This window comes from Amphiura filiformis, chromosome 13, assembly GCF_039555335.1.
Source record: "Amphiura filiformis chromosome 13, Afil_fr2py, whole genome shotgun sequence".
Lineage (NCBI taxonomy): Eukaryota > Metazoa > Echinodermata > Ophiuroidea > Amphilepidida > Amphiuridae > Amphiura > Amphiura filiformis.
The window spans coordinates 66,332,594-66,346,528 of record NC_092640.1 but is presented as its reverse complement, the minus strand read 5'-3'; the positions used below and the strand labels follow the sequence as shown (position 1 = coordinate 66,346,528).

The 13,935-nt window shown below is 37.1% G+C and overlaps 1 protein-coding gene across 1 annotated transcript in view; it reads right to left on the bottom strand.

Annotated features, from left to right (window-relative positions):
• Window positions 1–11,260, bottom strand: part of LOC140167856 (xanthine dehydrogenase/oxidase-like) — a 55,405-nt gene extending 44,145 nt beyond the window's left edge. The window contains exons 1-6 of the mRNA XM_072191147.1: window positions 11,194–11,260; window positions 4,592–4,660; window positions 3,537–3,594; window positions 2,307–2,403; window positions 1,153–1,261; window positions 376–564 (exon numbers count right to left, since the gene is read on the bottom strand). Of these exons, the coding sequence (XP_072047248.1) occupies window positions 376–564; window positions 1,153–1,261; window positions 2,307–2,403; window positions 3,537–3,594; window positions 4,592–4,645 (507 nt within the window). The 5' untranslated portion in view covers window positions 4,646–4,660; window positions 11,194–11,260. The remainder of the gene's footprint in view (window positions 1–375; window positions 565–1,152; window positions 1,262–2,306; window positions 2,404–3,536; window positions 3,595–4,591; window positions 4,661–11,193) is intronic.
• Window positions 11,261–13,935: the final 2,675 nt, after the last annotated feature.

Sequence of the window (13,935 nt, the reverse complement as noted above, 5' to 3'; positions counted from 1 at the left end):
ATACTCATAAAAAAAGAACGGCAACAAATTGCGTAATAAAATTTGCACAAAATGATACTTGAGCAAGTACAAATATAATTAAAAACTTCTGGAGAGATGGCTATAGCTAAAACAAAAAATGTCCTATACCTTAGTGGTTATGAAACAAAGGTATGTACAAAGTGTACCAGGGTTGTAGCTATATGGTGTCGATAGATTTCCACTGCTCACTTCTGGAGCCAACCATTAAAGGTAAAAGATTCAAAGCTGGAGCCCACCACTCAAACTCACAGCTTCAGCAATATATGTTGTTTCTGCGTTGGGCCTTCCCAGTGAACACAGCTTCATACATGTACTATAACTAAATATTATTAGTAGTCATATGGAGAACTGTACCTCAGTAAATGTATTAAAGGCATCAAGGATTGGTCTATAGCCAGTACATCTGCACAGGTTTCCCTCCATATTATGCAGTATTTCATCACTGGTTGGTTTCGGGTTGTTTCTTAGTAATGTGTACATGGACATTACCATACCTGGGCTACAGAATCCACACTGGGAACCATGGGCCTTAGCAAGCCTTTCCTGAAAACAAGAGGTGGATACAAATATAACATTATATTAAGCCAGCAGTTCCAAAACTTTTTTGCCTAATTTGTCGCAACCCACAACCTATAGTGGTATACCCACAGGGGTATAGGATGGGCAAGACCAAAGTTTGAGTCATCCAGTTACTAAACTTACAAATACAAACGAATCACCAACAATGTGCAATTTTGTGCTTACTGCTAAATCGCACACAGTGCAAGAAAAATTAAATTCAGATACAAGATGCTGCTTTTGAAAACGCGATATGGTTGCTCTGTTGATGTTTATGCTTATAATGCTTGATGAGCTTCATGATATTATTTTGTAAGAGTTTTGCTTGCAACCCTTTTCCAAATGGCTTGCGATCACCAAAAGAGTCCAACGAGAGTGCTTGGACTCTTCTGCTGTAATATAGTGGGTGAGTCAGGTACGTTGGAAAGTAATATGGGGACAAAACTGCACTGATAAGGTAGTTGATAAGTTGCACAAAATCGTGTGCATGGGGCAGTATGTAAAAGGAAGGAGACTGCATGGCGGTCTGAGCTAGGCCAGGTTTTCCTCTAGTTACAGGACATAGCTACATACCTGTATAGCATGAAGTTTGGTCTCAGTGCTTCCTATACCTTCTACAGTAGTCACTGCTTTACCGTGCACAGCGCACACAGGATACAAGCAAGCATTGATGGCTATGTGACTGCAAAATGAAATTTAGCATATAAAATTTAGCATACATAACATGTAGGCTACACACAATAAAAGGTATATGTGTATACCTCTGGTCACCAATTGACAACCTCTAAACACAAGTGTCCCCAATCACCAATCCATTCACAATGAACAAGCTATATTGTTAAGTTTCTCTATAAAATGTGTAATGAGAGTATATTTATACAGCGAAGCAGTCAATAGAAGGATCAACATGGGTCCTAGCTCCATCAGTAAAGTACAAGAAACATATAAACACATCAAAAGAAATAAGTCCCCCTCTGAAAATTTCGTCATAACATCGTAAAGTAAAACTTTGTACCAATAAAAACTTACTTAGAAATAATTATATGATTGTTTACTAAGTGTTTTGTGAAAATGAAAGATATCCATGACTTTATGGCTGAATGAACCCAAATTGAAGACAAAAACTGCCCTTTCCAAAAGTCACAAAGTAGGCCTATGCTTGTTAACTGCAAGGCGTATTGGGACAAGGAATGGAACTGGCCATCTTACAACTCACTGTGCTGAACTCTGCACCAATGGGATTTGTATGGCTGAATGATCAAGAATCGATACACATTACAGTAAATGTTCACTTGGTGAGGATTTTAAACTGCACTCAGACACATGGGGTTTTCCATTAGTAACAAGCCATGAATCAACTTTTGTGACAAGCATATAGGCCTACTTTGTGACTTTTGAAAAGGGTAGTTTTTGCCTTCAATTTAGGCTCATTCAGCCCTGAAGTCATGGAAATCTATCATTTTCACACAGCACTTAGTAAACAGTCATATAATTATTTCAAAGTTAGTTTTATTGGTACAAAACGAAACCTTACAATGTTATGACGACATGTTCAGAGGGGGACTTTTTTCTTTTGATGTGTTTAATATGATCCAAGTAGAAAAGGTCATAATGTTGATGGAGTTATTTATTTAACAACAAAACCCAGCAAACACAAAAAAGTTGGGTTTTTTAGAAATTTTTCAAGCTTTTTAATAACATTTAACATTTGGTTGTAATTTGCCTACCTTATTTTCTTTGTATCAGCGTCTACAGATGATACCATCACAGTACAGGCACCACAGGCACCTGTTCCACATCCAATCTTGCACCCAGTCATTCTTACTGCAAATAAAAAAGAAATAAGAAACTGTAAAACAACTAAATAATTAGCACAACTCAATGAGTTGCATGTGGAAAAAAGTCAAATTGCATGCAAAAGAAATAGGTTGCATACATTGTAGAAGCAGGAAAAATGGGAAAAATGTTTTCAGATATAATCACACAAAAGGGACCGAAACAAAAATATGTCCAGCATATTCAGCTGAATTAATATGAGTTATCCAGGCTCTATCAGCTTTGGATGCTTCTGTGTTTTAGTGATTTCTGTGATTTTTGTATTCTTTTGTTGATTTCAACAAATTAAAGTGTACAAAAATTACAACTTGCATCAATTCATTCTGCAAAAATCCCACCTTGTCCCATGAGAATCTGGGGAGGGTAGCATGTTGGTAGCTTAGCTAGCCCCCTGCCCAGAGTAATTTGCCAGACCTCTCGCTTGTGGGGCGAGTGCTCTAACCACTGAGCTACACAGATTGTCCCTGATGAACAGGATTCAAGTCTGGTACTTATGAGCAGTTAGGGTAAGCAGTACAAACATCACATTACAACCAGTGTATGAAGTCCCCGCACAGGCAGGTATGTCCAGAGTTTTTACTCTGGTATATCTGCCTATACATGTCATGTTTCGTAATTTCATGTTTAATTGTGCTAGTGTGCAATGTATAATTCTTCTTTCCCCTGTGTACAATTATGGGCAATACCATCAAAAGAGGGTTTTTTGGTCAATGGTGGACTTTTTTAGGCACAACACTACTAGTTGGACTTGCTTATGTCCAAAATTGCTCCTTTCAGGCAGGCCTTTTTGTTAAAATTGTCATTTGAAGGCTGCTTATACCCAGGCGGCAAGTGGCATGATAGAGCCGGCAACTTGTGAAACCGCCCGGCCGTATGGCATTTTCCATATACTCGGTTAATTTTGTGGGGTTCATTATCAAACCCCAATGGTTTTAGCTTGTATTTATATTATTTATTAACATTTTTGTTTGTGATATTTCGAGCGTTTTAAAATTTCAAAATAATCCCATTCAATTACATGGTTGACGATGGAAATTTACTGAATTTAGAGAATGCATGTCATTCACCACCTGCTTATACCCTACACCTCATTTGGCTACGCCCCTGATCTCGATACTTACACTTAGAACGCAGATATACTGCCAGACTCATCTCTGTATCCACATGGTTTTCAACAATCTATTATAAAAAATAAGAATTCAACAATCATTTGATTTGTATGTCCAGCAAAATAATATAATAAAAGTATTTTATAAATGCTTACTGCTTTGGATGAAGGCTTAAAAGTTTCAAGTTTAAGTTTATAAACTTTAAGTTATAAGCTTTCAGTTTTTAAGGTTTTTTGTTTTTAAATTCAAAAGTTTTAAGACAAGGTTTTATTTATAATTTTAACTTTTACTATATTTCCATCACTGATAAAATTATCTTTGCTTTTTCCTGAAAACTTTTCTGATATATTCTATTTTCAAAGATTTTAAAGTTTTTAACCTTAGAAACATCAAAGTTCCTAGGATTCTAAACTTAGCACAGGTGATGTGTGTAATTTGATTTCGACAATAAAGTAATGTTTTGAGACCCAGCCATGTCTATCACTTGATATAGCATTATTTTAAATGGGGCTGCCTCGTAAAGTAATGCTATATCCGTGTTATATCATAGAGACACGGCTACGTCTCAAAATAATACTTTTATTCTCATTTTTAAACAGATCCCCGGAAAATCATGTTTGTGTGTAATCTAGATGTCCACTCTTAATGATCATTTTGATCACTGAACAGTTACTCCTGCGTAATGGCGTCAATCGGGGGGGGGGGGGGGGTACCCCATCCACATTTTGGGATGGGGGCACACATTAGTCCAATGTTAATCAGGTTAAAGGAAAAACAGCAATTGAATTATAAACACACCAATAGACTACTTATGTGGAAGGACAGCAGTTTAAATCATCCTCCAGACATGCACCAGAAGACATGCAAATGCATGGAGTATAAACAAATTACTTTGATCAATACCAGTTTAACAAATGATTTGTACTGTACTCTATGCATTTGTATGTCTTCTGGAGTATGTCTGGCAGATGATTTGAACTAATGACCTTCTATACAACCACCCTGTAGGACAGATTTGGCCAGCCATAGGTTTGACAGCTGTACTAAAGCTGGGGCTGAATTCTTACCTTCTGGCCATTGCAGAAGAATACCAAACCGACTGATTGATTCTCCTCCGCCATTTGTAATCGCTACCTCTGCACATGTAAATAATAATAATATGGAATATATTGTATAAGAAACATACAATTTTAAAATGGTGTGTGGGTTGCAAAAACAGCAAAAGTAGGTACCAGTATAGGTCAGTGCTCATCTGATAATCTGTGTAGCACATCCACATACAAAAATTTACAAGCACAACAAGGACTGTACATGAGATCACATTGATCCCCTATTGGCATCCCTGCCCCCCCCCACTCAACACAAAAGTTGGTATATGTGCATTATCAAAATTGGGTTTGGGCATGGGTTGATGGTTTTAATCTCATACGCACATGTATATGTATACCAAAATTGAGGTAATTGATCTACATCAATTGATCTCATCTTTTGGGCGGGTTCAACATTCCCTGAGTTGGCAAAACCTGCAATCTTCATGGGAGTATAAATTTGCTTTGTGCAAAAGTGGTCAAAATATTGCTCTGCAAAATTTCTTAATTTTCATGATTTCGATTTATCATATTGAGCAGCATTCTCCTTGTGATGTTTCTACACTGTGTAGAGAGAGAGAGAGGAGAGAGAGAGATTAGAGTCTACAACATCTCTGAGGTAAAACTTGGATTTCTTAAACGTACAGTGCATCCCTATGTACCGCTGCAAGACTTCACATCAGTACTCAGGAGATGTCAATGTTTCTGATAAAGACTGAAGTCTTGCTGGCAGGACTACATGTAGGCTATTGCATACTCCCTGCAAGTGCAACTCAACTCACATGCAATATTGAGATTTAAAATATCTATATTAAACACTTAACATTCATTCGGTCGGCATGACATCACTTGTTTTTGCTGGGATTTGGCTGTTCCAAGTGCAGTCCTGTGAGCTCCAAAAACCCGGCATTTTCTCAGACCCGATATATCAACGTCCCAATATATTGGAGAATATTAGTCTGAGCAACCTCGGACTATAGTATAATGCAGCCCTCGAATTAACCCACAGCACCCATGGCATTTTGCGGTGGGTGCCCATCCCCACTGCCGTAATGCCCTCAAAATATGTCCTTTACCCAAGGCAGTCACTTGCCGTGCCCTTTAATGAAGTTGCCGTCGGTGCCCCAGCCCTGCCCCTTCATTATAAAATCATCTATCTATGTTTGTTTGTGTTTTCTTCACTTTTGAGAAATTGGCAAATTGCCATGGTGCCCTTCTCAAATTTTCAACAGTTGCCATGATGTGGTGATGCCCTCTTGAAATATTACAAACTGCCATGCTGCCTTGCCTTTTCAGTGAAAATCCAAGGCAATTTTCAACTTGCCCTAAAAAAGTTGCCATGCCCATGCAGATCCTTAATTCGAGGGCTGGTATAATGCATACGGAAAATTGTAAATTGGTCAAAAGAAGCACATGGTAGTGGTTTTTTTTAATCCCTATGCTGCGTGATTGAATCACCCTTGTGGACCATCCTTCTGATCAATAGTGTTTGGACAACCGGAACCATTTTGACAGGTCTTTGTCTACCTCTCTCTGTTTGTAAACAGACAAGGATAGGCCTATCAATTGTCATCCTTGCCGAATGGGAAAGTAACAGCGTTAGTACGGCACTGGGAACAACCCCAACTGCGAGAATCAGGCCATTATACCGATAACTTAGGAACCAGTCCTGTCCTGCAAGCAAAACTTCAATCTGGTCTTGTAATGTCATACGTATACAATATTACATCATAAATATGATAAATGAAGATACTTACAGTTACGGTTTAAATACTAAAACTATGTAAGGAAAATAGCAGTTACTAAAACCATAGGGAAAATATTAAATTCTCGATCATGAGAGGATGTACCTTCTGCGTACTGTTGCGTTAGCGTACCTTTTGCAGTTTGCGCGACCGAACCTCGACTTTAGCGACGGCCGTAAGCGTGTGGTATAGCATAGTACGCTTGACAAATATCTGTGTGTACCAAAGTTTGCTCTCGTGATCGAGAATTACAGATAATTATATTACCTTAAATAACTACATGAACTAAATTAGACTGCGGAACTCATCAATCTCCAATGATTAGTCATTTATCTATTGGCTGTAATATTATATAGCTATCATTTGGAGACTCAGCTTTTTTGATACATTTTCCAAGGAGCAGTTTCTGTCAATAGCTTGGGATTATTGTCTTGTCTTTTGTACTGCCCAACACCCACTTCAACAGCGAGTCAACCGGGCAGGATTGCGATGCGCATGCAAATCTTTCTTGACACTGGTATGGTTACTGTAGTAGGTGGCGCTGAACAGCTGCTTTGAATGATTTCTTTTCTTGGATTGTTGATATTGATTGTGGCAGGGCGTTCCAGTCAATTAGGGTTTGTGGGGTTGGTACAATTTGTGACCCTACTTTTCATACCCGACTTTTCATACCCCACCTGACCCGACTTATTTTTAAAGTTTTGTTAGATATTCGCAGTTTATTCCGTTGGTAATCAAATATTAAGCAAATACCATACACATTTCCTTAATATTATTGATAAAGAACAGCGTTTTCAAGCATTTTCTCATCTCAAATTTCAAAGCCTCGTTCAGCCATATTTAGATACAAAATTGTGATTAGTATTGATGAGTTTTGAGCCCTGTGCAATTCTAATCGCCTGGACTAAGGGATTGTTCAGAAATACTTTGGGGGTGGCAAAATGGAGGGGTCAAAAAGTTTTAGTCTCTAAAACGGAGTCAAAAAGTTTTATGTCTTCAAAAGGGGAGTCAAAAAGTTTTTGCTCCTGATAGGGGCGGGGTCAAAAAGTTTTAACAAGAAAATACCAAAAGAACAAAAACATACAACATTTCTTTTTGGAAGCTTGAAGACTTTACATTTATCCAGTCTCTATAAGAAAAGAGTATATGTATGTATATATTCCACTGATAATACCGGGTCAAAATGATGCAACCGACATTTTTTTCGTCTTTGCCCCGAAATTTAAATTTTTCCACTGACCAAGAAAAATTACGCCCTCATAAATAAAGCACTAAAATCTTGAGTATGTGCCCAGATGTTTCTCTCAATTTGTTATTTTTATTTAATTATTGGTTCTAAGAATGAAACATGAAAAAATTAGAATGCATACAATGAAATTAAACTTCATACAAGTCACCTATATAAAACTTGCATGTTTCAGTGTATGTAGGAAATAGGCTTAAAGGCCTATAAATTTAAAAAATGTATAACCATTAAAACTTATAGTGCATACTTGTTATAATGTAAATTGGGATTGAGCTAGTTCGTTACTGCACAAATCATAAGCTGTTTTTTAAATTCTTGGAAAGGGTTAATCAAAAAGGTTTTGTATGTCCAAAGATGGGGGGTCAAAAAAGTTTCAGGTTCTCTGGAAAACTGTGCACGTACGTAAAGCCCGTGCGTTGATACTCAAACTGTTGAGGTAAGCACGTATATGGAAGGAAGGAAGAGGGGGGGGGTCAAAACTTTCTGACTCCAATTTCCAAGTGCCCAGCCCCCCATGTTCTGAACACTCCCTAAACCTGGTTATAAAGTTTGCTCATGCCAATCAATAAGTGTTTGCTTATATCACAATGCATTGACCAATTAAGCCTTGATATGCTAACTTGATTGAACTTAGCAACTGAGCGGTACACTGAAGTCAATACTCAATTAATCTCAAATGTTGGTAGCAGTGAAAGGGCTCAATAACATGCAATGACAATATTGACGTTTATAATGTCACCATACGTAGTTCTTAATGTGATAGACAGATATACTTCCTCATGAAAAGGTAACTTATGAACGACTGTTTTGGAGATTATGGCTGCGCACGAGGAAGGGCGATGTTTATAAATAATAATTTCTAAATCATAATTTTTCACCAATTACACTGATTTAGCCTTTTCAATTCGGTAGACTTCATTTACACTTTATTTAGTATTCATTGAAATATCTAAAATGATTTATCATAACGATAAAAAGTTGGGTCAAGTGGGGTATGAAAAGTCGGGTATGAGAAGTAGGGTCACAAAATGTACCAACCCGGGTTTGTGGAACAAATGAGTACTTATAGCAGTTCTTGTTGCAGGATATAGGGATGTAGTTGTTTGTAGTTGATGTATTCCTTGACAGTCTAAACGCAGGACGACCGTTCTTTTGTTCTGCTTAGTCGCGCTAAAAGTCGATCGATACATGTTAAAATCAGCACAATTCCGAGATACACCTTTTGCTATGAAATTTATTTTCTCGGTCAAATATAAAGCAAAATGTTTTTTTCTTCAGTAATGTCAAATAAAAACATAGTGCTTGGATGAACATTTTTTTTAAATCCTGGTGTTAAAATTAAGCATCAAATTGTGTCTTTTAGTGTGATATTTTGATTTGTATAGGCCTTTAGTTCGCCCGTGAGCTTTTTGCAGAATTCATTTTTTAGCGTCTCAAACTAATATAGTTTGCTAAAGAAAGATATTTCCCACCTCTGTAAAGCACATCGTGTGGGTCTACATATTATAGTTTTGTCAGAATTTCCGTTTTTTTTTACCCTTTTCCCTCCATGCTCCGAAAATGTCAAACTTAGTACTTTACCTCGAGAGCAACCAGCACAAATAATCGATATTTCAATTGTTGTCAACCCAGGTCCCTTTTCCATTGAAAACCAGGATTGCCTGACCAGCGATTTGGTAGCCCAAATCCCCAATTCTGGTAAATGAGGTGGATTTTGGAAATTTGCTCCGTGATAGCCTGCAATTTCAATTTATAGGGGCTATGGATTCCATGATTATGAAAACCATTTTGTCTGTTTGTTTGTTTGTTTATTTATTTACCTAGGATGAGGTCCATGGGAAAATCCACTGTCCAAACCTAGAAAAATTCGCGTGTTATTAGAGGGGATTTTAATTTTCTGTCCCTCCTATCTCCAGGTGAATTTTGAATGACCCCCCATCGCTGGTTGGCATTTTCATTACACCCTTCAGACTTGCGTTCGGGTTTGTGTAGGCCTATTTGTCATAATTTAGCGCTATAGGACCTACTTTCTAAATGTATAGCTATAGTCCGTGCTATATAAATATTATAAGGTAATATTTATATGTAGGCCTATGGGGGTGGGGTGGGTACTCAACACATTTGAACTATGACTTACAATGCAAGGCTCATTGTTACCATAAATGATTTTTCCTTTAGGTCATTATAATAGGTTGTTATAAACTTCCGTGTTTAACCTTGTATTGTTTTGGCTGCTTCATTATGACTTTCGTGGGTTTAAGCAATTTCAAACAAACACAAACAAAAGGCACTATACCGAAACACTAGGTAATTTCTTTGCTATATTGAAGTTCTGGCAAAACTGTATCCAGGCCGGGCACCCAGAGATATCGATCCACAATGCTAGTATTTCACGCGTGGGATTTGAAATTTTTTCAGCTGGTATTCAAAAATTATGGAATCAAACGGAAATTCTGACAAAACTATAATATATAGACCCACACGATGTGCTTTACAGAGGTGGGAAATATCTTTCTTTAGCAAACTATATTAGTTTGAGACGCTAAAACATGAATTCTGCAAAAAGCTCACGGCGAACTAAAGGCCTATAAAAATCAAAATATCACACTAAAAGACACAATTTGATGCTTAATTTTAACACCAGGATTTTAAAAAAAAAATGTTCATCCATGCACTATGTTTTTATTTGACATTACTGAAGAAAAAAAAATTTTTGCTTTAAATATTTGACCGAGAAAATCAATTTCATAGCAAAAAGGTGTATCTCGGAATTGTGCTGATTTTTACATGTATCGATCGACTTTTAGCGCGACTAAGCAGAACAAAAGAACGGTTGTCCTGCGTTTAGACTGTTGAGTTCCTTTCGAACAAAGCCAGGTTATTTTATACATGTATCTATTGAATCCTTTCATGACCACTGAAGTATCTAGTGCCGTACTATTACGCTGACTTTCGTATTCGGCGAGGAGGACGATTTCGACCTCCTGGTTTGTTTACAAACAGAGAGGTAGACAAAAGACCGTCCCGCTAGTCCAAACACTCAAGTATCAGAAGGATGGTCCACAATAGCGTGATTCACGTAACACGAATAGGGATTAAAAGCTGTCACGTAGAACCATGTGCTTCTATTGTCCAATTTGCCATCAAGATTTCATATGGAAACAGTTCAGACCCAGTACACGATCATGTCAGAAATTAATATTTTGTTCTGGGTCTGATTATTCGGACTATGAAGTATCTGCCAAGCAATGCCAAGGACACTCACCTGACACCACCCATGAATTGAAGACCATGTCACTCTCGACAAAAGAATGCATGCATGTCAAAGGTCATTAGACACCAATTTGGTGTTTGTTATGCTCCCCAGAAAATGTACCATAAGACCTGTCTGGAACCATGGAACTAAATAAGGAACTCGGAAAGTATTAAATAAAATAAAAAAAGCTTTGAGTTTTAAGCTTTTAAATGACGTTCTTGCTTAGTGTAAGTACATACAACAAAGTTCAGATACCAAACTACATGTATCACTTTTGCATTTAACACATGAATGTTCAACTATAATTACAAAAAATGTTGCCACGAATACAAACCATCAAATTCGAATTACAAAGTCCAAGGTCCGGATCAAGTTCAGAAAAGTTTTCCTTTGATTTTTCGTTAGCTGCTAAATACAGCCCTTCACCCTCATAAACACTTGCAGGGCACTTACCACCAAATAAAACATATTTGGAAGGACTTATGAAATAGAATAGAGACGATCCCCATGATAAATGATTTTCTATTTCATCCTTCGATATAATATTTGGTATCCAAGATGATAAATTCATTACATATCTTTTTATTGTGTATTACATATTATCTTTTTGTTTGCAAATTTCAGGAAAAATTACCAATTTTATTAATAATTGTGTCAATTTCATTAAAAAGACCAGAGAAACAGAATATTTATTGCCAAAAGCTGAGACCATTATAATGGTCTCAGGCCAACAAAAGGCATGATAAGCTCTCCTCTCATTATAAAAAGTGGAGATTTGATCTGTTTAATCTATTTTATATATTTTTTTGTTTGTAAGCCATGCCTGTCTATTCTTGTATATTACAAATGTAGTGCATCATTTTGTATCTTTTATGTTATTGATATTTTGTTTTATCTTTGATTTTGTGATTTGATTGTGATTTTTGTTGATTTTGATGATTTAAAAAATAATAAAAGCACATGGCATCTCGGTGCCTTGTGGAAAAGATAAAAAAAAATAATCAAGTCATGAGTAGGCGTTTTCAGTATTAATTTAATTTTTGAGTTTGTTGGCGGCATTATATGCAATTTAACTTAGTAAAGTTTTGTTATTTTTTGTACCTACCCCATTAGATGGGTAACTGGGACCATAGGCATTTGAGGAGCTATGGTGGGACACCATGCTAAATAGGCCCTAATTGGCTCATTTGCATAATTTCATCATGATTTTCTGCTATCAAGCTTGTAAAAAGCATTCTTTTATGGTAAAGGAATTCAATTTGTCCATGATTCTCAGCAAAGATGTTCAAATATTTGGTAATAAATAGGCCTAAGTATAAATCCTCAAAGTTGGCCGCCATCACATGAAGATAGTGTTGGTCTCAAGCATCTCCCGCAGCTCAAGTTAAATATTATTCCAATATTGAAATTATAACAGTATTTGCAATGCGGTAAGTCACCATTCGGTATCGTAAAAGCGATATCATGTTAATGTATACAGATGCTTTTGAGTAATTTTCAACTTTAAATCTCCCTCTTTTACAAAATTATTCACTTTTACAGCATATTTTTAAGCTTTTTGGATATAAAATGTATCTATTTATGACAAAATTGGTGGCGCTATTTAGTTACTAAAAATTACTTTTTCAAGCTTTTAATCCAAACAATTTCTTTTATTTTTTGATGAAATGTGTTTATAAAATTTCTTTGCTGCTTGTTTCACCCATTCTATCTGTTTTAAATGCAGTATTGATCACCTACCCTTGCAAATTAAGAAATATGATTTAGGATAAATAGCGCCATCTATAGTTTGCATTTAGTTAATAATGAAGCCAATTCCGTATCTACATCAAACAACCCTAGGGCAGTAAGGGAGTGTTCAGAAATACTTTGGTGGGGTGGGCTGGTAAAAAGGGAGGGGGGGGGGGCAAAAGTTTTGGTCCTTAAAAGAGGGGGGGGGGGGGGCAAAAAGTTTTAGGTGGTAGGAAAGGAGGGCCAAAAAAGTTTTTCTCTTCAAAACCCAAAATTTTCACGCGCTTCGTGCGCATTGAGACCCTCTATATCACTTTTAACATGGGCAAGTTTTGGTTTTCAATGCTTTTGTTTGAAAAAACTTATGATGGCACTTTGTGTATGACGTACACATATCTATTAATTAATATAGGCTAACATTAAAGATGGTCGATCAGCAACATGCAACAACTGGGTTGGTCTAAGAAATACTGACACTTTTTATCATAGAATTTAATAGGCTCTTCAAAGTAGGCTACATGATTATGTACCAATCTGATCGAAATACAACTAAATCAAGAAAATATTGCTAATAAATTGGATTTCTTTGCACGTAAACTGCACACTTCAGTTTACTATTTCTCAATGCGAAATTATTTTGTACACATAGGCAGGGCTGTCAACTTTTTGGAATTGCTTGGCGTGAGACAGAGATGTACCGGTATTTGCCGACTCCAATGTTCATTTTGTACCATGATTATTTGAGCCACGGCGCTCGAGAACGTGAAAAGCGGAGGGGGGGGGGTAGGAGCAACAAATTATTCATGACGATGCGTGAGATTTTACTCATTGTCCAGCTTTTTGCGTGAGCTTTACTACCTTGGCGTGAGATTATAGGCCTACTACCTTGGCGTGAGACCGTGAGAAAGTGACCCAATGCGTGAGACTCACGGCCAATGCGTGAGAGTTGACAGCCCTGCACATAGGCCCATGGGCAGAGTGGGCACAGGCCCAGGTACCACGGTCTTTGGGGGCCAAAATTGATACCTGTGTACATTTGCGTGACCAAATTAATTTTTTATCACTTTTTATCATAGAATTTAATAGGCTCTTCAAAGTAGGCTACATGATGTACCAATCTGATCGAAATACAACTAAATCAAGAAAATATTGCTAATAAATTGGATTTCTTTGCACGTAAACTGCACACTTCAGTTTACTATTTCTCAATGCGAAATTATTTTGTACACATAGGCCCATGGGCAGAGTGGGCACAGGCCCAGGTACCACGGTCTTTGGGGGCCAAAATTGATACCTGTGTACATTTGCGTGACCAAATTAATCTCATATTTGACCATTTTAGCTT